Source organism: Ovis canadensis, chromosome 17, assembly GCF_042477335.2.
Source record: "Ovis canadensis isolate MfBH-ARS-UI-01 breed Bighorn chromosome 17, ARS-UI_OviCan_v2, whole genome shotgun sequence".
Classification (NCBI taxonomy): domain Eukaryota; kingdom Metazoa; phylum Chordata; class Mammalia; order Artiodactyla; family Bovidae; genus Ovis; species Ovis canadensis.
Window position 1 is genome coordinate 63841093 of NC_091261.1, and position 25524 is coordinate 63866616.

The 25524-nt window shown below is 56.8% G+C and overlaps 1 protein-coding gene across 2 annotated transcripts; it reads right to left on the reverse strand.

The window, feature by feature from the left end:
- Positions 1–841: 841 nt before the first annotated feature.
- SETD1B (SET domain containing 1B, histone lysine methyltransferase) lies at positions 842–24522 on the reverse strand. Of its 2 annotated transcripts, none has more exons than XM_069557799.1 (17): positions 24297–24522; positions 23617–23804; positions 23279–23377; positions 22360–22630; positions 20212–20324; positions 18001–19239; positions 13611–14438; positions 12893–13154; positions 12475–12809; positions 12278–12383; positions 10862–11347; positions 8379–9635; positions 7378–7544; positions 5755–5886; positions 5549–5668; positions 5327–5464; positions 842–3488 (listed from the first exon to the last, which is right to left on the reverse strand). In XM_069557799.1, exons 2-17 carry the CDS (start codon positions 23788–23790, stop codon positions 3315–3317), a joined length of 5901 nt encoding a protein of 1966 aa, XP_069413900.1. In that variant the 5' UTR covers positions 23791–23804; positions 24297–24522; the 3' UTR covers positions 842–3314. The 2 variants fall into 2 exon arrangements, with proteins under 2 accessions (XP_069413900.1, XP_069413899.1); XM_069557798.1 differs by lacking the exon at positions 24297–24522 and adding an exon at positions 23917–24128.
- Positions 24523–25524: the final 1002 nt, after the last annotated feature.

The following is a 25524-nucleotide window of genomic DNA, read 5'->3' on the forward strand; positions in this document are numbered from 1 at the left end:
TCCAGGCTTTGAGATTAGGTAACCAGCGGCAGCAGTGGTGGGTGGGTGGAGGTATGGAAGAGAAGTGCCATTGATCAAGGCGGAAAATATAGCAGCAGGTTGAAGAGGGAACATGAAGGAAACTGAGATTTGGAAATGTCTTTTGTTGAGCCTTGAACTGGACACCCTGGCATGTTCCTGTGCTGCCCTGCAAGGCCTTACAGCATCTGCCTCCCCCATGAGATACCTTTCAGACATCATTTCCTTGCCTCACCCTTCCTGTCACTCAGCTGCAGCTATGCAAGCCTCCTTGCCGGTCCTCAAACATGCCAGGCAGGCTCCTGCCGCAGGACCTTTGCACTCACTGTTCCTTCTGCCTCAAACAACTTTCCCCGAGATCTCTACAGGGATGACTCCCTAATCTCCTTTGTGGCTTGTTCACATGTCAGGTAAGTGGGCTTACCTATTTAAAACTTTACTTCCTTCCCCCTGACACCACCTTCTGCTAGCTATTTTTTCTTTATCATAACATTTATTCTTTTATTAAAGAAGTTGTTTGGGGGGGGAGTATGCTTGGGAAGATCCCCTGGAGAAGAGAAAGGCTGCCCACTCCAGTATTCTGGACTGGAGAATCCCATGGACCCTGGGGTCACAGGGTTGGACATGACTGAGCAACTTTCTTGCTGGGTGTTAGTTTTGGCACGTGGACTCTTAGTTGTAACATGCAAACTTTGGTTCCCCGGACCAGGGATCAAACCCCAACCCCTAGCCCAGTAAGCACCCACTCCTTGTGAGCACGGTATGCCCCCTACAGAAAGAGAGGAGGAAGAGAGGCAGACAGGAGAGCAAGAGAGATGGCGTATCTGTAAGAAAAGTCAGTATATTTATGGTTTGCTTTATAAAAGTTACTATAATACAATGGTACATAGTATTGAATTCACAAAAATATGAACAAATATTTACAGCAAGACACACCCACAACGGAAACACTTCTCTTCAAAACAAGTTACATACGATGAGAGTCTATATGCACAAACATCCCTAAAACTTATGGATTCTCTTCTTGGCTGGAGGAAGGAGGGAGGGAGGGACAAGAAAAAGAAAAAGCAGAAACCCCCAACTCTTGAAAAGCAAGTTTGTTCAGTGAAAATGAAGGCATTGAAAGAAAAATGACTTGACACATTTCTGGCTATCGCAAGCCATTTCAGGGGTGGGACAGGGGTTCCTGCGGACAGGGAGGGCCCAGGCCCTTACTTGCCCTTAGGGAAGGCTGGTTGGGCAAGGTGAGGCCAGGGTGAGGGGTGATGCAGGACCCCGGACCCTGGTTTCCTCACATCCCCCACCTCCACTTCTTTTATGGGAGGAGGGGACAGACTGAAGCCAGCCCCTTGGGGACTGCAGAAGTAACTTAAATCAGCCATCTCTACAAACTACACATTTCCTTATGTGAAAAATAAATATTTCCTCAGTTGCACAATGAGGCAGAAAACCGCAAAAGGAAGAGAAGGTTGCCGCTGTACCCAGGTCCCTCTCTGTGTCTTCATGCCACCGATTTCATCGACCTTGAAACCAGTGGGCATAGTCTCAGAGAGGGGTTGGGGTGAAGAAATAAAAAAAAAAAAAAAAAACAACAACAAAACCACCAACGACAAAAAAAAAAAAAAGAGAGAGAGAGAAAAATAACAATTCTTTGTACAGAATTTACATGATAACAAGCTTGACACAAGCTGAGATACCAGAGGCTCCGGGCCTGCATCCGCAGGGTGGCACGGCCCCACTGGGAGCGCTCCCGTCTTGCTGAGGATGACTCTTGGTCACAGCAGTCACTTTCCATAAATTATTTACATGCCTGCTTTGCTTTCTGGGGTGCGGGGGACTTTTGTGTGTGTGTGTGTGTGTGTGGTTTTTTTTGGAAGTACAAAGAAATAAGCAAAAAAGTCTTCCCATGTGTTTCTACAAGAAACAATGTTCCCGAGAAAAAGTCCTTTATGGCAGCCTATGTACAGAAGTCGGTTCTGAACTTCAAAAACTTATTTTTTTCCCTTCGTTTTGATTTTATACACGCACAAAAAAAAAAAAAAAAAAATCCATGGAAAGGAACTTGGAAGAGGATGATATAAAGGGTTAAAAAAAAAAAAAAACCTGTCAGACTTAGTTGTGAGTTTTTAAATCTTTTCCAAGATATTCCTTTCTCTGGGAGAAATACATCTTCTCACTCCGAAAATAAATATGCTCTTGACTTCCTGGGGTGAGGGCTTGCTGGCAGGGTGAGTCAGGCTCTATGGGCTGGGGGTGAGCAGGTGAAGCTTATAAGCAAATTAAAAAAAAATGCCACACGCATTCGGTCAGACACCCGTAGTGGCGGGACTGGGGGACCCGCCTTCCCTGGGAGGTGTATCTCTCCCCCTGGGTGAAGGTGAGGGCCGGAGAGAATAAATAACCCCCTTCCAGTGCCCCCTGCTCACACTGGGGCCTCCTGGAGGCTCCCTCGTTGCTGGCATTCGAATGAGAAAGTAAACATTGAACCCAAGATTTTGGGGATGGCGGGTGTGGGGTAGCACGGAGAGCCCTGGAGGGGAAACTCCTGCCTGGGGCCAGCTTGGCTCCCCCAGGGTCTGCTGGAGGGCGTGTGTGGCAGGGGGAAGGCACCCCCAGGCTGCTGGGGAAGGAACAGACTGAGGAGGGGATGGGAAAGAGGGGGGGGTCTTCTTCTCACTGAGTCCGCCAGCAGAGAGGGGGCCTTCCGTAGTGTTCTGAGGTCAGAGCCGCCTGGCCTGACCTCCTCCTCTGCAGCACCTGGCCTGGCGCCCAGGCCTGGAGGGTTCCAGTACGTGGGCCTGGGCCGACGCACAATCAAACGAGGCCTCTGCAGCCCCCACCGGGGGTCCCCACTCTCTGATTCTGCTTTCACATTTCAACGGTTAAAATGTCTTTTCTTATGAAGAGGAAGAAAAGAAAAGGAGAAGACAGAACAACGTAGCAGCATTCATGGGAAGAGGCTGACGGGGCAGGACAGGACGAGAAAACACAGAGGGAAAGAGGTGGATGAAGGGGAGAAGGTGGGGGAAGACATTTACATCGGAGCTAAACCAAAGTCCCGAAAGGAGCATTTAAAATAAAATGAAGGAGACACGGGCTGAGACAGAGAAGCCCTTTCCCACTGAGGGGCCGGAGCTGCGGTGGGACCTGGGGGGTAGTGTTGGGGGTGCCAGGCCCTGGCACGGCCACTGGGTAGAGGGACAGCACCTGAAATGGGGGTGGGAGGTGGGACCCGGCCCCAGAGAGCCAGGGTCCACGCTTGGGAGCCGGGGTGGCTGACAACCCCGGGTGCCGGCCTAGTTGAGGGTCCCCCGGCAGTTCTCAGAGCCACAGAGGCAGGGGATCTTGACGTCCTCGATGGGGAACTTGTAGTCATAGGTGATCTCCTCATTGACGTTGATGTGCTGCTTGGAATAGATGACGATCTTTTTCTGCGACTCCACCGTGATCACCTTGGCATAGCAGTTGGGCTGTGGGTGGGATGGGAGTGGGGGACGGTGAGCTGACCTACCTGGGGCCCCAACCAGGCCCTCTCGGACTGCATTCCCTGAAACTCAACCGAACCCCATGCTCAAGGCCAGACGCCCTGGCCCCACAACCCCAGTGCCCACTGGTCACCTGCTCTCAGCCTTGGCTCCCGCATCGGGCAGAGAAAGACCCCTAGCCTCTGACGTTAAGTGATTGTAATAATAACAAATTATTTCCTAGGGAAATATTCAATTTTCTTTTATACTGTAGATGACCCCAAATTTATATTTCTAGCCCAGGCCCTACTCCACAGCTCTAGAGAAGGGATCAGCAAACTCCACCCCCTAGCTGGCTGCTCTTGCAAATAAAGTTTTATTGGCACACAGTTGCCCTCATTTATTACACACTGCCTGTGGCTGCCTTTGTTACAATGATAGTTTAGCAGCTGTGAGATGTTCTGGGTCATAAAGCCAAAAACATTTACTACCTGGCCCTTTACAAAAAGGTTGGCCTGTGCTCCAGACCCCCAGATCCAACTATCCGCTTGATATCCTATCTTTGGCAGCTCAAGGAGACATCTTTGGTTCAGTGAACTCAAACTGAGGGAGTAACCATTCCACTCACCCAGTGGCCCAAGCATCCCTCCCCTGCCTCGCCTCCCCTCCAGCAGTGCTGGATCGGCCTACCACACTCAGCAGGTTCCATCTACAGGGCCTCTCACTTCTGCCACCATGGGCCTGGACTCCAGTGAGTCCCTGCTGCCTGTCTCTGCTCTGAATAACTCCACTCCTGCCCCAACTGCTAGGGAAGTCTTTCCAAAGGGACAGCAAATCCTGTCACCCCCGATCAGTAGCTTGTCTCAGCTTTTAGAGAAACTTCTCAGCTCTGCCTATAAGGTTGAGTGACCCAGCCACCAGCCACCCTGCCAACCTCCCTTTCTCTGCCTCTTGGAGAGGTGTTCTCCCTCCCTCCCTGCCCTAGGTTTCACTTCACTCACTCCTGCACCCAGGTAATTCCCTCTCATCCCTCAGGCTTTCACAGGAGACTCTCAGCGAAGTCCCCACCGGCCCCAGGGAATGACCAAGTTACCATGCTGTGAGCTGGCATGTACCGAGAGCCCACTGTGTCTGTATAGGCCTGTGCTCAGTAACACGCTTGGTCCTCCCAACAACCTACGAGAAGGGACTGTGATTATCCCGGTTTTACAGCTTGGGAAACTGAAGTAGCAAGACATTAAGTATCCTGTCTATGGTCACTCACTAAGTAGCAATGCCAAGACTTGACCCACAACAGCAGTACCTGACCTCCCATCTGAAGCTCCCTGTGCTTGTCTCCATGAAAGGACCAACCCTGATATCAACGTCCACTCCAACACCCCAGACTCATGCCATGTCAGCTGTTACTAGCCCTGTGTGTCTCTTTAAGTTAATTTAAGACTCAGTTTCTCAGCCACACTGGCCACATTTCTAGTGCTCAGTACCACATGTGTACAGGAGCGGACAGCAAAGACGCAGAGTACTTCCTTCACTGTAGAAACTTCGACTGGCCAGCACTAACCCCAGAGGCACAGAAAAAACCCAGCAGGGAGAAGGAACTCTGCAATTATCAACAGTATGGACCATGTCAGGAACACCTCTGGTCTCATTAGGGCCATTTGACAGATGGGAAAACTGAAGGTCAGAGAAGGGCTCCTCAGACAAGGCATCACACCGCCTCCTCCCTGATGAGCCCCCAGTCGTGGGCCCCACGCTTGGAAAGCAGGCCACGCTGGCTCCTGCGCCAGCGGCTTCCAGGTCCTCCCCGAACGTCCCCAGGGGCGTGGCCCCAGACGCGCACTCACGTTGCAGCTGTGGTTGATGAAACGCGCGAAGTTGCCGCACTTGGTAGCGTCGATGATGGTGTCGTGGTCCACCCGGAACATGTAGCTGCTACCGATGCCCTCGTCCTCGTAACGTTTCTCCCGCATGTCCGCGATCACCTGGCCAGGAAGGGGCCTCAGTCCGGGCGGGGCGGGGGTAGCCGCGGCCCCGCCCCCACACCTGTCCTGCCCGGCAGTGCTTACCTGGCGGATGTTCTGGCCCACGTACTCGATGACCATCTCGTCGGCCGCGATGGGCTCCATGGCGAACAGGCCCCAGTCGTGAATGTGACTCTTGCAGAATTTGAGCTTTTTCTTCCGAAACTAGGGGAGGGGCAGAGATGGGGGTAAGAGTCACGGCCTCTGGTCCCAGGGCTATCCCGGCCGCCCCAGGTGGGGTCCAGCCTCACCTTGAGCTGGTTGAACTTGAGCAGGTCGCTGTCACAACTGCCAGTGAAGGAAGACAACAGGCGCCGCTGCTCAGATCGCCGCTCTGAGCCTGCCCGTGTGGAGGCGTGCGGCTGCGCGGGAATGCTCATGCCCTAGGAGGGTGGGGCAGCGGGTGAGGGATCAGAGAGGAGTGCGGCCGTCTGGCGACCTGGCCTCACAGACCACGGTACCTGTGTGCTGTCGTCCTTGGCGACCCTACTCTAAGCTCTGTGGGCCCAGCTTCCTTGCTCTGGGCGCACCTATGCCTGTCCTGTCCTAATAGCCACCTCTCCTCCACCTGGGTCCTTCCTGTCACAATCTGAACGTGCTCAAGTTCCTCTAATCTTAAATGTAACGAAACAGCATCCGCTTCACTCCTGTCATCTTTTCTCTTCTCAATTAGAGATTTGAAGCATCTCTGCTTCTTGGACAGACGATGGTGATTGGGGACTTCCCTGGTGGCTCAGTGGTAAAGAGTTCCCCTGCCAATGCAGGGGACACAGCTCAATCGCACATGCCAGGGAGCACCTAAGCCCTTGTAGCACAGCTGCTGAGCCTGAGCCAAGGACCCGCAACTACAGAGCTCACGTGCCAGCTACTGAAGCCCACACGCCCTAGAGCCTCTGCTCTGCAACGAGCTGCCACTGCAATAAGAAGCCTGAGCATACAACTAGAGCACTCACCCTGCTCACAACTACAGAAAAGCCTTCACAGCAACAAAGCCCAGCACAGTCAAACATCACAAATAAATAAATAACTTTTTAAAAAGTAAAGATGTTGAGTATTTACCTACCCTAACAACCCGTGGCTTTCATTTGAAATCACAGCTCCTCCCAACACCCTTGCATCTCTTCCCTCTCTTGGCTTTTCTGGTCCTGTCCCCGCCATTAATACCTGGACTTTCATTCCCCTCCAGGCACTCTCCCTAGGTCAGCTCATCCCTACTGCAGGCTTTGGTTAAGGCTTCCATCCTGATGATGCCTAAATTTAAATCCTCAGACTGGAAGTCCCCCTCCCAGGCTCTATACTGTACCCATACATCTAACTATCTGACCTCACTACCTGGATGTTCCACAAACCCCAGAACTAAAGCTGTCCCAACACAACAGTCCCACTTTCCCTCTCACCTCTGTGCTTGGCATCCAGTTACCCAGTGCCCCACACTGGACCCAGCAGCGTCATGCCATTCTGCCTCCAGTCAGCCCCCAGTCCCATCCATTAGACTTTCTAATGATCCTGCTAAGTCTTTCAAAGGCATCCACTTTTCCCCACACAGCCCCCGCCATACCCAACCTACCCAATTTATTTGCTTAATTTAAAAAAAGATGAAGGTAACTTCTGGAGATGCAGTTCAATACTGTTTGCATCCTGACGAAGACCCTTCATGGTCTCTCCTCTTCCCGCCGCTCACCTCACCTCACCTCTCACACCTGAGCACCCAGTGGAGTGGCACCGTGAGCCAGGTCCTCTGGTTCCACAAGCACCGTGAGCCAGGTCCTCTGGTTCCACAGCTGCTCTGGCTGCCTGGCACCCTTTCCAGGAGGGCCCCTACCCATTGCCCAGCCTGGGAGGCTACTGGGTGGGTGGGCACCTGGTGGCCCTACCTGGGTGTCTGTGGGGGGCTCGTCGGTGCTGGCACGACTGCTGTTGAGGTATCTGAGCTTGTCCTTCTTGTCGATGGTATAGAAGCCCTCGCTGCGGGCACAGCCTGTCATGTGCTCCCGGATGCCGTCGTCCCGTTTCTTCTTCTTAGCTGAAGAGAGGCTGGTGGGTGGGTGTGGGTCAAGGGCCACATGGACATTCTTGGACAGCCCCATCTTCCCAGGCCTGGCCTTATCCTTAGACCCATCTCCAGGACGCTGATGACACCCAGCTCTACCACCCACACTTAGGCCACCTCCCTGAAGCTGCCCACTGCCCAACTCCACTGTGATCAGAGCTCTGTCAGGTACCTAGCTGCATGGTCCTGAGTATGTTTCTTATCCACCTTCTGCCTCAGTTTCCCCATATGCAAATTGGGATAATTATGATGCCCCCTGGAATGATTACAGATGCTTAGTAGAGCTCCTGACACAGAATAAATGTTCAGTGTGTTAGTTTGGTACAGCAGGGATAAAGATAGCACCAACTTCATTGGGTTGTGCTAACAACTGACTATGGGGGCATTGTGATTAATAGCCCAGATTCTGGAGCCAGATTTACCTGGGTTCAAATCTCCACTCAGTTACTTTATAGCTGCATGACTTTGGGCAGGTAACTTAACCTCTCTCAATTTCAGTTTCTTCATATGTAAAATGCAAATAATAATAGCCCCCACCTCCCTAGGCTGTTGGAAAGATTAAATTAGCTGATGAGGGGGAGCCAGGAAGAGTGAGCTCTCTGTCAGCCCCCGCTTCTGTTATGTTGTACAATCACGTTGTTATGTTTGGCCCCAAGACCTCTTAATTCTGGCACAAAAGGCAGAGATGACTTCATACAGAGCCAGCACACAGACACCATCCACAAGTGGTGGTGACATGCGCCCTCGTAAGAGATGCCGCCCAGAGAGGTGGGGCAGACCCCTGTGTCCTAGGAGGTGTGGCCCTCGCCCCACCTGGCAGGATATAGGGATGGTAGACCCAGAGTGTGTCGTTGAGCCAGTCCATGCCGTTGTCCTGCTGCAGCAGCCGCTCGTAGGTAACACACAGGAAGCGGATGTCCTCCTCGTCGATGCCACCATTCCAGATGTCATAGAGGATGGTCATCTCCTCAAACTCTGAGCGGGGCCGGAAGAGAGGCTGCGGTGGCGAGAGCTCGGGCGAGGCTGAGACCACCAGGTCCTCATGGCGCTTCTTCGGTGGCCGGCGCCAGGACCCCCGCACCTTGGCCATGAACTCGTCGGAGATCTCATCACGCCCACGGGGACCCGGAGGTATAGCCTCGGAAGGCCACTGGTTCTCTAGCTCCTTAAAGGGCAGCTTGGTGGGCTCAACAGGTGGTGGAGGTGGGGGTGGAGGGGGCTGAGGGGGCAAGGGTGGTGGGGGGGCTGGGATCCCCGCGTTCCGGAAGTCCAGGGTCACGGTCCGGGGATCATGGGTGCTGGGGAAGACAGGGGTCTGTGGCTGGCCAGGAAGAAGCAGGAGGTCCCTGCCCAGGGCAGCCCCTCCTGGCGGTCGGACCAAAGGCCCATCCAAGGTGAGCACAGCTGGCGGGGATCGCCGGGGCCGGCCCGGCTTCCTCTTGATGGGGGGTGGGCAGGGGGCCAGTGGAGCAGGCAGCAGAGGTGGCAGCTGGGTGGGGGCCCGTGACTGGGCCCGCAGGACGGGTACAGGCAACGCCAGGGGCAGGGGCAAGGGCAAAGGCAGAGGAAGCGGCAGGCCTGTCTCCAGGAGCACCGGGGAGGCCAGGGGGCCAGACCGATCATCACGCCGGCCAGCTGGGAGGGGGCAGACAGGCAGAAGTAGGGGCCCCCCAGGCTCGGGGAACGTGGGTGTGAAGCTGAAGTCCCGGCCAGGTGTCCTTGGGAGGCCCCCGCTGCTCAAGCTGGGGGATGGGGATGGATAGGAAAAGGGGCTACCGGGCAGCTGCGGGGAGCTCAGGGCCAGGCCGCCACTGCCAGCTGTCGGCAAGGGCTCCCCGCTCGGCGTGGCCGGCACCGCCTCGGCACTCTGGGACTTGCCCAGGCTGCCACAGAGGCTCGGAGTACGTGGGGGCTGCTCCTCATGAGGGGGAGGCTCCAGAGGGACGGATGGGACGGGGGGGTCTGGGGTCTCGGGCTCTGGTGGTGGGCTGGGTGGCCGAGGTGGTCGAGGCGGCGGCAATGGTGGTTGCAGTGGTAAAGAGAGCAGCGCCGGGGGCTCAGGCTCCGCTTCCAGGTTGTCCTCTGCAGAGCGGTAGGCAGAAAGCAGACCTTAGTTATTGACTCAAACGGCCCTTGTGCCCTCCTCATGCTACCCTACTGTGCCATGGACATCTCTCTGGGTAGGCACTCGCATCCTCTGGATTCCTAGATACACAGCAGGATTTGGGAGTTGATCAAAGGTGCAGGAGACACAGCTGGCGTCCTTGACACTGTCTTTAGAATGGTGTTCCGGTGAGCATGGACCAAGAAAATGAGCTCCGCTATTGAATAAAATTAAACAAGTCCCTTTTCTGCACGACTTGTCAGAGCCTTTAAGGTTTTCTCCTAGCACTTTTCTCCACTGTCACCTAATATGTTTTCTAAATTATCAGCTGTCATCTATCAACCTGCCCTGAGCGTAAGCTCCAGGAGGGATGATATTTTTGCCCATTTTGGTCCACTGTTGTTATTATCAGTCCCTAAAACCATAAAGGAGATACAAATAGGAGATACAAATATGTTTAACAATTTGCAAAGATCTGTGGTTCTAGAGCCAAATAAAAAACTTAAACAAAATACAACGGGTTGCTCTCCTTAAGGACTATTAGAGGTACAAACTAACCACATGTGGCTATAGTAGTTTATGTTAACTTAATTAATCCACATTACAAATTCTGTCCCACAGCAGCACTCTCCCCCTTTCTCAAGCTCTTAGCGATGCTGTGTCTAGTGGCTATAGGGCTGGACAGGGCAGAGAAAACATGCTGATCACTGTACAAAGTTCTTTTGGACGGCACTGCCAGAGCCTTTCACGTGCTTTGTGCAGCTCCACCAAGATGGTAGAGGGGGCAGTGCCCACAGCCCCTTTTAACCCACCCAGCACCCTTCAGGTGATAGGTGCCCAGGGCCCAGAGGCATTCTCTGCCTGCCTATCACTAAAAGACCATGCACAACCACACCTCCTCTTTTGGGAGGATCTCATGGGGCTAGCGGTCCAGGGACCAGACCCCAGGGACACACAGTGTGGAACAGTGACAGCAGCAGACCTCCCTTTGGAGTCTAGCAGGCGCCCAGCGTCGTACTGGCAAGTCATCTCTCTCTATCCTCCCGTGTGACCTTACGGGGGAAGGTCCCACTGATCCCATTTTACAGATAAGTAAGTTACTTGGTAAGTTTAAGTGATGGCACAGTGGAGCCCTGGTTCATTCTGATGGTTAAAGACATCTTGTTTCTATTCCCACCGCCTTCCCATGGGCTGCAAGGGTTACCTGGGGTGGGCTCTGGGGATGGCAGAGGCCGGGCCTCCTTCTCTCCTGCAGGGGGTTCTGGAGACAGCAACCTGGCCCCTTCCTGGTTCAGGCCTGGTTCCCTGGGGGGCTCCTTGCAGCCAGCCAGCTCCTCGACACTCACAGGCAAGGGGGGCTCTTCCAGCATCGGGGTCTGCTCCTTAGGGGCCTCGTCCTCAGCCTCAATGTCCACCTCCTCTTCTGGGCCCCGTGACTCCATTGTGGGCACTCCTGTGACCACTTCACTCTCAAAGTCCTCGTTAGGAGCAGCGGGAGCCATGTTCTCGACTGCAGCTGCCTCCCCTTCCTCCTCCTCCTCTTCTTCCTCCTCCCCAGCTGGCAGCTCTTCTTCATCTTCCGAGGATGATGATGAAGAGGACTCAGAGCTTGATGCGAAGTCAGATGACTCAGAACTCTCACTGGAGGACTCAGCTTCAGGCTTGGAGGTGGTGATACTCACCGTCTCCTCTGCACGGGGGACACAGGCAGGGGCCCTGTTATTATCTGCTGTGCCCCAGCCAGAGGCGTCACCAAAGGGCTCAAAACAGGAGGCACTGGGGTGAACGTGGCCCCCGGGTAGGTGGTGTGTGTGTGTCTGTGTCTGTGTGTGTGTGTCTGTGTGTGTGTGTCTGTGTGTGTGTGTCTGTGTGTGTGTCTGTGTGTGTGTCTGTCTGTGTGTGTCTGTGTGTATGTCTGTGTGTCTGTGTGTGTGTGTCTGTGTCTGTGTGTGTCTGTGTCTGTGTGTCTATGTCTGTATGCGTGTCTGTGTGTGTCTGTGTGTGCATGTCTGTGTGTGTCTGTGTGTCTGTCTGTGTCTCTGTGTGTGTGTCCGTGTGTGTGTCTGTGTGTGTGTCTATGTCTGTGTGTGTGTCTGTGTGTGTGTGTGTCCCTAACCATCTTAGGGTAGATGACACAGTGGTATTCAGCACCTTCACAATGTGGACAACTGACATTTCTATCTTGTCCCAAAAGATTTTCACAAGCTCAAGCAGCATCTCGTTCCTTTCAGCGATCACCCCTCTATCCCCACCACTTGACCTCAGCAACCACTAGTCTACTCTTTGTCTCCACTGTTGTTCAGTCGCTCAGTCGTGTCTGCTCTTTGTGACCCCATGGACTAGAGCACACCAGGCTTCCCTGTCCTTCACCATCTCCTGGAGTTTGCTCAAACTCATGTCCATTGAGTCGGTGATGTCATCCACCATCCCATTCTCTGTCTCTGTGGACTCACCTATCCTGGACATCTCATAAAAAGGGAATTACACGACAGGCTGTGTTTGTGTTTTAATGACTTCACTTTTCATGGTCAAGAAACCCTACCCCTTCAGTATTGCTGACTGTTGTGCAGGCTCTGCTTTCTGCAGAGGGACCCTGGGCTGGGCCAGAAGCCACACTCACCTCCATCTGAGTCCCCTTCTTCCTTCTCACTCGCCTCTGACAGGGCTGTGTCCTCGTCTTCATTCTCAGACTCATCCCGGTCGTCGCTGTCTTCATCATCATCATCCTAGGGGAGAGGAATGCTGGACAGGTGAGCCGAAGGGCTCCCTCGCCTGGCCCAGCTCCCCAGGCCTCCCCAAGCCCGAACAATATCATACCTTATCTGACATGGATGAGGTTGAGGAGGAGGAGAGCTGGCTCCCGGGGCCCTCCTCCCCCTCGTCCTCGCCCTCCCCCTCCTCTTCCTCCTCCGTGCTTTCTCGCTCCTCCTTGTCAGAGGCTGAGGATGAGGGTGAGGTGGTCGAGGAGCCAGAGGACGAGGATGCTGATGAGGATGACGACACTGACAGCGACTCCTTCTCATCCTCCTCCCCTCCGCTGTCCAGCTCCAGGGGCCGGGCTGGCCGCCGCCGCACACCCACGCCCTTGGGGTCCCGCTTGGCAAGCTCACAGGGGGCATCAGCCATGTCCCGGTCCCGCTCGCGCTCAGACTCTGCGGGGAGGGAGGGAGGGCGATCAGAGCCGGGTGGGGGCGCGCAGGGAAGGAGGCGGTCTCAGCACCCGGCCAGGCCCCACCTTCGTCCTCCTCATCCACAGAGGTGGAGGGTCGCAACCGCTTCTGGTCACCAGACGAGGCTGTGTCCGGTGGTTCCTTCCTCTTGACCTTGAAGGAGGGCAGGCGGATGGCCCCACGCAGCCCAATGCCGAGGCCCAGCCCCTCGTAGCTCAAGCCCTCGCCCTTGCCCCAGGACTCCAGCAGGCAGGAGGCGATGCGGTCCTTGGGCTTCGGCCTGTCCTCATCTTTGTGCTCACCCGACTTCACCGGGGTCAGCGAGGCCTGGGGTACGAGAGGAGGGGGAGGTCAGTGTGGTTAGAGTACGGCCACCAACCCTGTCCCCCGAGTAGCCTGCCATCCTTTCCACAGTGACAGCCATGCCTGAACTGGGCACTTCCTTTTCTGGAACCTACTGCATTTCATGGTGCATTTCAGCACCAGCACCACACTCCGCTTCCCTGACCCTCAGCTTCCTCACCTGAGAAGCTATTACTATGGCTGCCCACACATGGCAGGAGCTCTGGAGTTTTGGAGATTGGAATCCAAGAGAAACACATAGTAAGTACACACTTGTGTCATAGACACACTGGTTTCACAAAATAACACACTATTCTGTTTGGAGAGTCTACATGGTGGTGTTTCCGCTAAGGTGCCTGAGGACGACAAAGGCTGCCTGGCCAGGTCCCTGTCTCTGGCCTGCCCGCCCCACCCCCCCAAGGGGACGTGCTGCCCACTCACCTTAGCCATCCGTTCCTTCTTGTCCCACCACTCATCGAAGGCCCTGAAGGCCACCACCTCCACCATCTTGCGGTTCAGGTCCCGCTTCATGATGGCCTTGAGCTCTTTGAGCACCACCAGCAGGACGCCATCCACAGTGGCCTTGTGCGGGTCCTCCTGGCGCGGCACATAGCCTGGTGGCGGCACTGATGGGTCAAACTTGGGCAGGGGTGGCCAGGGCTGCCCGCGGCCTGGGCCAGTGTTACCAAGGGAGAAGGGGCCCCGGTAGGGCGGCAGGTTAACAAACTGCAGCCCAGCAGAGGCAGCTGCAGCTGCGGCAGCCATGAAGGGGGGGTAGGGGCATGCGCCCTGGCCCGTCATCAGACGGCTCAGCATCTGCGTTTGCATCTGGAAGGACATGGGCATGCTGCCCCACTGGCCCCCCAGCACGTGGCTCATGTCCACTTGCATCACGGGAAACAGCCCTGGTGGGAAGGGCGGCAGTGGTGGCAGAATGGGTGGGGGTGGGACACCAGGCGGCGGGGCTGGCAGGGGCGGAGGGGGCACTGTCACAGCTGGATGGGCCGGGGGTGGCGGGGGCGGTGGTGGTGGCAGAGGTGGGGGCATGGGGAAGCCAGGCTGGGGTGGGGGCGGGGGTGGGGGTGGTGGCAGTGGAGGGAAGCCAGGGGGCGGGGGCAGTGGCAAGGTTGGGGCCAGCACGGAGGGAGCTGCCACGGCCCCGGCCCCTGGGGTCACCACCATGGGCTTGGGGCAGTCAGCACTGGTGATGGGGGCCGAGGGCATCTCGTCATCTGAGATTTCCATGTCCTCCCCTGAGGACTGCTGCCCCTGCAGGGAGAGCAAGGGGAGAGAAGAAGGTCAGAGAGGTAGCCTTCTGCAAGACTAGTGAGCAACGTGGCTTCTGCAGTCCTGATCCTGGTCCCTTCCCGTCCCAGCCATGTGGCCTTGAGCAAGTCATTTAACCTCTCTCAGTCTTCCCATCTGTATGTTGGGCATCATAGTACTTGCCTCATAGGGTTATCATTCATTCGTTCACTCAACAAACATTTGCTCAGCACCTGCTGTATACCAGGTATTGTCTCAGGTGCTGAGGACATGGTGGTGAACAAGACAGACAAACTTGCTCTCTTGGAGCTGAACTTCTAGAGGGATGAGGCAAAGGTTGACTAGGATGAATGCGAAATATATAGTCCTTTGCCGCAAAAACAAAAGCAGAGAAGGGGGCAGTGAGGCATGAAGAAGGAAAAAGTTCTGTTTCAATTTGAAAGATTGTTTCAATTTGTATTCAGAGAAGATAATACAGTAACATTTCTATAGCCCTTCCCTGCTGGAGGAGGAAATGGCAACCTGCTCCAATATTCTTGCTGGGAGAATCCCATGGACAGAGGAGTCTGGTGGGCTACAGTCTATGGGGCTATAAAAAGTCAGACATGACTGAAGCAACTTAGCACATAGCCCTTCCTATTGGCAGGCACCTTTCTAAGCATTTTATGTATGTTCATTCAGCTAACCCTCAGAAAACCTGCAACGCAGGTGTTTATCACCAGTTTTACTGATGAGAAAATTGGAACACGAGAGCTTAAGTAACTTGCCCAAGGCTACACAGTCACTGAGATTCCAACCAGGAAGTGGCTCACCAGCCTTTATTCCCAGTTGGCTTGCAGTCTACACTGTGGCAGAGAGGGCCTGGCATGGGTGACAGAAGCAAGGGAGAGAGAAGCTTTAGCAGGAGTCAGGGTGCATGAAAAGGAGATAAGTCTGTATGTTTTCCTTAATTATTCCTTTCACATAGTTTTTGTACAGGCTGCGGTGGGGCTGAGTGTTGTGAGCACACAATATCTCGTGTTTCTTATCTGTACCATAATCTCATGAGGAAGGGCTCTATTCCAATATCTTGACAGGTGAGAAAACACCTTCAGAGAGACACAAGTAAATCACCAGCCCAAGAGGCGCTGGTCAGAAAATGGGCTGAAATTGGAGCCCAGGGTGCCTGCTGAGTGAGGGGTTGGGGCTGCCATGGGAATCCAGGACAGTGGTCCCAGGTCAATGGGGGAGCCAAGCGTGACTTGGCTTTACATTCAGGCCTGGGGCTTTGGGGAGCTGGGTGCACAGGCCTGGAACGGGAGCAGGGCATGGTGTCCACAGGACAGAGGCAGAGCAAGAAGGCAGAGCAGGGGTTGGGAGAGGAGGAATGGACTGCCCCCAGGCTCCTGTGTCAGGACCAGAGGCGAAAAGGTAGCTCAGGTGCCATCTGGGGAGACAGAGCCTTTGCAGGTTGCCAGAGACAGGGAGTGCATTTGAAGGTTGAGGAGGTGGGGGTCTGTGCAGGCTAGAAGGCCAAAGGTCAGACCTACAGGCAAGAGGGGGGGTTCAAAGGGATATGGAGGGGCGGGGAGAAAAAGAAAACTAGATCTCCGGCAGCAAAAGGAAGCTTGGGCTGTTACTCTGTCCCCTCTACAGACACACATACTCTCGCTGCCTCTCAGGGTCCCACATTCGTGCTGAGAGGGAGGCACTGGCAGGCTCGCAGCCTGATACTCAGGGACTGCGCCAGATCAGTCCTGGACAGCGCCCTGCGAGGCAGGCGCAGCACGCAGAGGGTTAACCCCAGCCCGGCTGCCAGCCAATCACAAGGAGACCTGGGTCCGCGCTCCAGCTCGAGGCCCTGCCCCTCCCTCCGCCCCTCCCACGTCCGGGGGGCGAGAACCTGCGGGAACTAGCCGCTGAGCGTTGGGCATCAGTTCGAGCTGTTCCTGGAGTTCCTCGTGCAGCACCTCACTTAAGCCGAGACGGCGTGAGGCGGATACTCTCACTATCCCACCATTTCACAGATGATGAAACTGAGACTCAGAGAGGGAAAGTGACTTCCCTAAGGTCACATAACCAGTAAGTGACAGAGGTGGGACTCGAGGCTCAAGGCTTAAGGCCTGGAACCGGAACTTCTAACCACCAGCTTCTGTGAAGATAGGGAGTGCCCCCTCGCGCTGCTCTCCCACCTGGTCAGCGTAGGCTGGGAATCCCTTAGGTTTGGTCCGGAGGGGCCTGGAAGCCATTCTCCCGACTGCCGGCAGGGGGCTCCCGAGGGCCACCTTAGAGGTTGTCCGTACTCCCGGGCTTCCCTGGACTGACGTCCCCGGGCTTCCCGGACCACAGCTCTCTGGGCCTCAGTCTCTCCTTTCCTCCAGTGACCCGGTGGGAGAGCCCATTCCCTCCAGCTACTCTGGGCTTCCTAGCCCTGGATCAGCAAGTGAGCATGGTAAACAAACATCCCCTAACCTCCGGAAGAAAGGATGGCAGAGCCAGTAGCCCCCCCACCTCTGCACACCTGTCAACTCTCCCTGCCTGAACCCCTTAGCGCCAGAAACCACTTGCCAGATCAGCCTGGAGGCCCCCAGGAGCCCTGGCCACCTGCAGTCCCCTCCCAGGCAAGCCAAGTTCCTCTCTGTTCCTCCCTGAGGCAGCCAAATCGGCCTAATCAAAGGACCTGGGACGGAGGGAGGGCCCCTCCTCCCGCCACCCACAGGGGCACAGAGCTCCGTCTATGCTCCTGGCTGCTCATGCCTTTCAGGCTCACAAGTTCCAAAGCAGGTCTCCAGGAGGGCCAGGGCAGGTGCCTGGACCAGGAGGGGGTAGGAACAGAGCCAAGGAAGATGACTTAATCCTCCCCACAAGAGAATGTGGCAGGCAGCATCCCTCATGCTAATCCTGAGGATGGAGCTTGGGCAGAGAGACCCCAGATGAAGATCTGTGGATAGGCAGAGGGTGGGTGGATGGGTGGGGTCAGCTTTGCCTGCTTCTGGCTGTGGCCCTCCCCCTGAAACTCTTGGAGTCAGGGGAGAGGGAGAAGGTAAATTTCAATGCCCTCCTTGCCCCATGTGGTTTCCAGTCTCTTCAGAGGGCACCAGGTACTAGGAGACAGAGCTCCAGAGTTCCCACCTGACCCAGCTCAGCAGAACACTCTGGCTACTCCCTTTCCCCATAACTGCCTGAGTGTCAGGACTAGTCTTGACCAGGCCCTAGCCACCCAACAGAGGAGGGGACCCAAAACCATCAGTTGTCCACACTCTCTGGGATCTCAGCAGACTTCAACCAAAGAAGCTCAATTCAGACTTTATCCCCCAGAAAAGTCCCAACTTCCCATAACCTAACATGGAGAGCAACAGATCTAGGTCAAGTTTCCCTTTTTGCCAAAGCTGCTAGGGAGCTCAGAGCCAAATCAACTGCTCAGTCATGGCCCCTGATGCTTTCTGCACATTCTTTTTATTTTTGACCTGTCATTTTGGCTGTCCTAGCCCTGTTGCTTCTGTGTCGTAGTTATCCTCAGGGAGGAAAGAGGGTGCCACAAGACAGACAAAACCAAGCCCAGACACGGACAGACATAATGTGGTACCTCATCCATCTTCTCTGAGGTTGGGGTCCTGTCTCCAGCCAGGTCCAAGGCCGCCTCACTTGTCTGACCCAGAAGACCGGTAGGGTCTGGGGGACCCGGCTCCGGTGGGGGCCGAGGCCCCAGGCCCAGATCAAGCTCACCATCCTCATCTGAGTCAGGCAGTGGCGTGGGGCTGATATCTTCCAGGCCAGTGCTGGAGGGGCGCGAGGAGGGTGGTGTAGGGCCTCGAAAGCCTGGCTGAGAGTTAGCGCCAAAGGGGGCCAGTGGGGAGAGCTGGGAGGAGGAGGAGGAGATCGGGCTGCCCTCCATCTGCAGCTCTGTGTCTGAGTCCTGCTCCCGAAGGAAGGGCAGCTTGGTGCGCTGCTCCTTCAGCAGCATCTCGATCCGAGAGTCCAGGCTGTCATGGGGCTTCTCCGGCCCTGCAGGCGATGACTCCAGCGTAGGCGTGCCGGGACTGTCGCAGGGCTCAGGACTCCAGCCGAAGGTTGGCCGACCACCCAGCTCTATGCTGTTGGCCTCAGGGGGCGGGGGTCCCGGCGGTGTGCCAGGCTTCTCCTTTGTCAGGGGCTCAGCAGGTGGCAGGGGTGGGGGCGCAGGTGCTCTTCGGAACTCGCTGCTGTCACGGGCCCCAAAGGGGGCTGTGGTGGTGGGCTCCTCGGGGGGCGGGGGAAAAGGGGGCACAGGAGTCTGATACGGAGAGAAAGCTGACTTGAAGGCGACTCCGGGTGCAGGGGTTGCTTGGGTGGGCGGAGGAGTGTGGGCAAACGTGGCGGAATCCTGCGGTTGGGCCTTGAATGGGGGCCCACTGCTGCCCCCACTGCCGCCAACTGCCCCAAATGGGAGGTCCACTGCGCCCCGGAAGGTAGCTGTGGCCCCTGCCACCGCAGTGACAGCAGACGAGTTGTGGACATAATGGTGCTCGTGGCGGCGGTTGTAGGCATCTGTGAACTTGCTCTCGTGGCGCCGAGCCTTGAAGGTCGTTGTGGGGTCCTGGCTGAAGAGGTAGGAGGGCGTGGGCTGGCGGCTGGAATAACTCGAGTCCTGCGAGAAGGGGGTGCCCAGGCGTGGTGTGAGCGGCGTGCCCTGGCTGTAGGAGTTGGGTGTGTCCAAGCGGCAGCTGGAATAAGCTGTGTCCTGGGAGAAGGGTGTCCCACCACTATTGGGGGTGACAGAGGACGAGCCAGAGCCACAGCCTGCAGACAGGCCACCATCTTTGAGGCGCTTCAGGGCATCTGACAGCTGGAAAGAGAGAAAGAGGGAGAAAGGTCTGAGATCGCTGGGGGGAAAAGCATGCCCTAGAATGGGACTGCTTTCCCCTCTCACTCCATCTTCCTGGGAGCTCGGAGCCAAACTGGTCACTCAGCATGGTGAATGGAGAGGGCAGAGGAGATTAAAGAAGATCTGGATGGGCCTCACCTTCTCTAATCTTGGGGTAGCCAATTATCCTCAGAGAACCTTGAGGGTTTTTCCTAATCCCTGAAGCAGGGTAAAGATAAGACCCTGATGTCTTGGTTTGCACTGGGATTTCCTTCCTGCCTCAGGCCGTCAGAAATCAAAGACCTTCCAGGCAGAGGTAGCGGAGGCAACGATGGTTTTGGAAGTGAGGGGGTGGCCACCTTGTTCCCCCAGCCTCTTGATATTTTAGGCTTTAAATAGTGTAACATGGTAAAGTGCCTGATAGACATCCCAGCTGATCAGCAAGTAAGCAAAGACTCTTCACTTGGGAAAAGCTACTCCTGAGAGTGGTCCACTTGCGAGAGGGTGGTCCAGGTGGGTGTTCTGGGGGGCAGTGGTTGGGGAAGGAGGGAGAAGTCATTCTTGCTCTGGAAAGAGAGACCCGAACCAGGCTTTTGTTAACGGGGGTGGGGTAGGGGGTGAGACAGAGGGGTCCATGAGACACCAGACAACGGTATCCTGAACACAGCACCGTTTCAGGATCAGCGTGGAAAGCACATGGGCTCTGATTAGTGAGAATCCCAGCATGTGCAGGGGAAGGGGGGTGGCCAGGCCAGAGGGGCGCTTCAGCAGACAGGGCTTTCAGGACCCTCCCGTGCACCCCACTGGAAGCTGTGGTGGGCACAGCCAGGCTCCTTTCCCTCCTGGGTCCTGGTGTCCCATGCTGGAGCTGGTGAAGTGGGGTTGGTGGGGGCGCACTGGGGAACTGGTGATGGGGTGGGGAGGTGGGGGAAGGACTGACTGTCACACACCCACCTGCAGGGTCTCATTCACGATTGGAGAGACAGCGTCCAGCTCACCCACTGGCAGGGTCTGGGGTGTGTATCGGCCCGTGACCAATAGTTCGTAGAACCGCATGCGGGTTTCCCCTGTGGAAAAGGCAAGGGAGGGAAGCCTCAGTGAGGCTCCAGGATGGGGCAGCCCCCACAGGTGGGCATCCTTGTGGGTCCCCTTGTACCTGGGACCCCATGCCTTGGGAAGCTGAGTGACCCTGACCAAGTTCCCACTTCTCTCTTTGTACCTCATTCAGGAGGTACAGTCTGTTCAATGAAGCGGCTAAACTGTATGCTTCTCTCATCCTGAGATTCAAGAGTTTAATGTCTCATGACACCGGGACTCCCCCAAATATAGACATGCCACCCCCACCACAAAGCCCCTTCCTGTCACCTGGGCCATGCCAGCCATTCCACAGTCAGGTAATCCCCGTCCTTCTGCCTTCCCATCTAACAGCCAGGGCCCAGTAGCAAGTGAAAAGGAGACCCAGTGACACAGAAGTGGCAGTTTGTTGTGAGCCCTCTCAGGTGACTGACAGAGTCTGTAAAAGCACTCTAGGACTGCCTGACTGGGAACCCCACAGGCCGCCTCCCAGTCCCCAGTCCCCCTGTCGGATAACCCTCCACCCTAGCTGCTCCCCATTCCCAGCCCCCCTCCAGTTGAGAGAGGCCTCGGACAGACCAGGGGGCCAGATTATCGGTATTTATAGAGCCCTCTGAGGCAGCTGCTTACATATGCAAAGGAGACACATTCCTTGAGCTACTCTTTACCGGTCTCTTTCTTGAAATACAAACTTAGTGGCAGTCTCTAAGGGCCTTTTTTTTTTTTTTTCTTAAACAATTTTGGTGAGGGCTGACTGCTCCTTAAGATAAGTCTGCCACCACCCAAGGGGTCTCCCTTGACAGAGACAAAAGGAGGAGGGGAAGTGAAGGGGGCTGTGGCCTGTGCCCTGAGGAGGCTCAGACCTGGGACAGGTTTGGCAACAGTTTGTAGGGTAACTGTGCCCAATCAGGAGCAGCGTTCCTCCACACCCCCCCCAGCAAAGACTAGGAGACTCAGTCGACATGTATTCAGTATTAAAGGCAAAAAAGAAGATTTAGATTTTCAGGTCTTAGGTTTGGTATGCCCCAGTTGCTCCTAAACCCCATGCTCACAGAACCCCTGGAAGTTACCCACGTAAACCCGGCCAGGCAGGGTCCCCCGGGACCCCCCACAGGGGGGGACAGTGGGAAAGACCCCAACAGTGTCTGCGCAGTCACCTCTGGTTGGACCTTAGAGCACCTGGCACTTTCTTCCATATTCTATAGGAACTCTAAGCGGCCACAGACAAACTTTAGGAGATGCCCCGGAGGTCCAGAAGCCCCCCAGTCAGCACGGAGGAGAAGCCTCCCAGGACCCTGAGGGTGGGAGGTATGGCTTCCCCAGCCCAGCTCTCCCAGCAGCCGTCAGAGGCTCAGAGCGAGCGCAGAGCGGGATTCCGCTGCCTGGGAGGTGATGCTGTCTCTTTAAGAGAGAGGAGGGAAGACACAGTGTCAACCCTTGAACACCCAGAGCAGCCCGCCCAGCTCTATCGGGAACATTATCAATGAAACCACACTCCGGGCCCAGATTGGTTCCCACTTCCAGGGGGAGGGGGCGGCAAGAGGGGGAGGGGCACTCCCCAACCCCTTAGGAGGACTTTTTTAGTGGAGAGACGTACTCTTTGCACATTTAAAGGCGGCCTCGTGGCTCTCCTCAGCGCCCCCCCCCGCCCATAAACAAACCCTGTCTCCTCTCCTAACAGACAGCAACACTGGGGACTGCCTAAACCCAGGCCACCAGGGCTCCGAGAGGGGCCCACGGGGGTGTCAGCAGTAGGGAAGCCTCCAGGTGGTCCCTAGGGGTGCAGTGGCCAAGGACCGGCACATTTGGTAAATTACAGTTCCGTCTCCTAGCAACAGACAACACATTTAGCTCCACGTGACTCTACCCTCAAGAGGGGGGCAAAAGAAAAATAAGGTTTTAGGGGGGTACCCAAGGAAAACTGAGGGGCTCCCCAACATGCAAGACGGGCCCTGGGAGAGAAGGCAGTCACACTGACAGGTCTTGGGGCTCCTCGGCGGTGGCTGTCCTGAGCGGGCCTCCACTCACCTTTGGTGTCCAGCTCCACGTGGATGATATTACCCATGACCGAAGTGCTATGCAAGTGCTGAACGGCCTCCTTGGCTCCCCTGACCGTGGCAAAGACCACTTTGGCAATGCCCAAGTGCTTCTTGGTCTTGGGGTTGTACAAAATCTCCACCTCCTCCACCTCCCCATACTTCTTGCACATGTCCCTTAGGAAGTTTTCACGGATGTTATCATTCAGCTTCGCAAATGTCACCTGCTTCGGAGGCACCGGGCCCACATAGAACTCATCGATCTGGCAGGGGACGAGGGGGAAGGGAGTTTGGAGAACATTGAAACCGAAGGGAAAACAGAACATTTCCCACTCGCCCGCTCTTTGAAAACAATGAAGGGCAAAAAATTTTTTTTAAAAATTGGTGGGGGGGTGCGGGGGGAAAAAGCACGCGGGCGGGCCCGGGAAGCGGAGGATTAAATCGTTTGGAACGTGGAAGTTCTCTGGGTTCGAAAGGAAAGGGGAAAAAGAAACAGTTTCTCTTTCCCCACACCCCCCCCCAACTCTGGCCTCCTCTCCCTGCTGCCTGGGCAGGGACGACCCCTCCGGCTAGGAAGCTGTCCCCCTAAAGCCACAAAGCCGGGAAGGGGGGCGGGTCCCAGGGCCGAGCTCCTGGGCTGGCAGGAGCCAGGTGGGTACTCGGAGCCCCCAGCTGGGCGGGCAGGACACTGTATCAGCTCCTTGATTACAGTTTCACCGAGTGTTATTCTGTTTACAGTAGCCGAGAGGGGACATCCCCTCTCTCTGCAACCTCCCCCTCCCCGCCAAAAGTTCCCTAGCCCCTGGACGGCGGGAACTCAGAATCCGGCTGGGCTTGGTCAGGACTGGCGTTATTTTCGAACTCGGGGAGTAGGGGGGGAGGGGCGCGGGATACAGGGGAGGAGGTCCTACCTTGAATTTGGGGACCGACAGCTCCAGCTCCTTGTTTTTTGTCCAGATGCCGACCACCCGGGGATCTTCGACAATTTCCACCGGGCGGTTGCTGGACATCTGTGGAGAAGAAAGGGGGGCGGAGTGGGTGGGCTGGTCTCACTCCCCAGGGTCAGGGACAGGAACCCCCCCTTCTCCAGGCACTTGTCAAACTCCAGGACTGGGGACCTGGCTGACAGTTGGCCGGGTGGTCAGGAAGGGGGGGTTCCCCAGGCCGCTCGGACCACTCAGCCCCCACCCTCTTCGGCATGGCTTGCGGGGTGCGGGGGGGCCGACAGGGAGGCGCGCCGGCTACTCACCGCAAGGCTGAAATGCTGCCCATCGTAGCGGTACAGTTTATGATGCCCCTTTTTCAAAGCCGGGTCAATCATCAACTTGTAACTTCTCCAATGGTGGTTCCTCCTCTCGCCCGAAGGGCCGGGCTGCGGCGGGGGCTGCTGGTGGTGGTGGTGGGGGGGGTGACTGTTCTCCATGCCGTTAACCCAACCTGAAAACGAGCAAGTTGTTGTCGTCTCCGCCGCGGCGGCGGCGGCGGCGGCCGCTTCTACACACACGCTAAAGAATCACATCGTCCAGCCCCCCACCCCCTCCCACCTTACCAGCGCGCCCCAAAAGGAGCTGGCTCCCCCCAAAAATAAGAATGGAGCGAGAGAATAACCCTTCCGGAGAATTAGGCGCCCGCCCGCTCGGCCACCGTCTCGGAGCGGCTGCGAGGGGCTCCCGGGGGCCCCTGGTGCGGACTGGCGGGGCCCGGGGCACCCGGAGGACGCGGGCTCCGGCCCATGGTGCCCGCCCGGCCGCCCGGCCGCCCGGCGTGGCGCTAGCTCGCTCGCTCGCTCGGCCCGGCTCGGGCGCGGGGCTCGCGGCAGGCCTGGCGCCGCCCGCCCGCTCGCTCGGTCGGCCGGAGCGGGGGCCGGGGCTGGGGGCTCGGGACGCCCGGCTGCCGGCCGCGGCCTCTCCCTCCCCGAGCCGCGCTTACATCCCCGCCGGGCGCCGGCCTCCCTGCGCCGCCAGCCAGTACATGGTGTCCCCCGCGGGAGCCGAGGCCGGAGCGGCCGGACGGGGGGCCGGGAGGGGGGAGCGCCGCCGCCGCCGCGGCTGCCGGGCCCGGAGCTGCTGCCGCCGCCGCCGCTGCTGCTGCTGCTGCTGCTGCTGCCCGGGAGGCGGCTGGCGGCGGAGGCTCGGCTCCCAGTAGCCGCACATCCCACAATACACCGCTAAGGAGCCCGACCCGAGCGCTCACCCTCCTCCTCTTCCTCCTCCTCCTCCTCTTCCTCCTCCCCTCTCCTTCCTCGCCGCTTCCCCAGGCACTCTCCCGGCGGCGGCAGCTGCGCCGCCAAAGCCCCGGGCCCCAGCGGCCCCCCACCCCTCACTCGCGCGCTCCCACACTGCCTCCCCCCTCCCCAGGGGAAGGCCTTTTAATTTATTTATTCTGCTGGGACTTAGGTTGGGGGCTTGGCGGCGGGGGAGGGGGGGTCTCCCCGGGCTCTACCTCCCGCGGCTGGGGCTACCCTCCGAGCCGCGGCCGCCGCGGCTTGCGCCTCGGGCCTCCAAAACTGTTTCCAAACTGCCAAGACCGGAGGTGGGCGCGTGGGGGCCCAAGGGAAAGGGCTGGTTTTGGGGTGTGTGTATGATTGTGTGTTGAGACGCCTGGAGCCGTGAGGGGCGGCAAGGCGGCCCCCAGACGAGTTGCAATCGAGGTATCTCGGCTACGGCTTCCTCTTCTGCCCCGCGACCCCCTCCCCCCGGAGCTGAGCTGGGGAGGGGAAACCAGGATTTTAACCAAATTAGCATTTACATTCCTGGGAGGAAGCAGCCCTGGCCTGGACCTGGGTGATAGAAGCTTCTTTCTGTTTTTATTTTTGGAGAGGAGTGCCCTTGTAATTGTCGTGAACACATGCTTCTCCCTCCGCACCCCCCCTCCTTTCCTCCAGCCACCGGCGGAGGAACGAGTCCCCCTTTTTTGCATTTATCTTTCCTTCCCCTTTCTTTATTAAAGGTCCGGGAGTGGCGGCGGCCAATCAGCGCGCGGCTTCCATTTTGTGAGTTCAACTCCGAGGCTCTCGGGCTTCGCGAGGACGCGTTTGCAGCCCCCTCTGCCTCTCCTCTCTGGCGGCCGAGGAGAGGGAGCCGCCTCGCTGGGGTTTCGTGGTAGTGTATTTCATATTGGGGCTCTTTTCGGGGTTTGTAATTTGGCCGTGGGTAGG

Bases quoted from the DNA above. Each gene is read 5' to 3' on its own strand.
- SETD1B (XM_069557799.1), bottom strand. From the start codon at position 23,790: ATGGAGAACAGTCACCCCCCCCACCACCACCACCAGCAGCCCCCGCCG. The intron at 12,384-12,474 runs GTATGATATTGT...CCTCTCCCCTAG, and splicing joins CCTCATCCATGTCAGATAAG to GATGATGATGATGAAGACAG. The intron at 3,489-5,326 runs GTGAGTGCGCGT...TCCCACCCACAG, and splicing joins TCATCAACCACAGCTGCAAC to CCCAACTGCTATGCCAAGGT.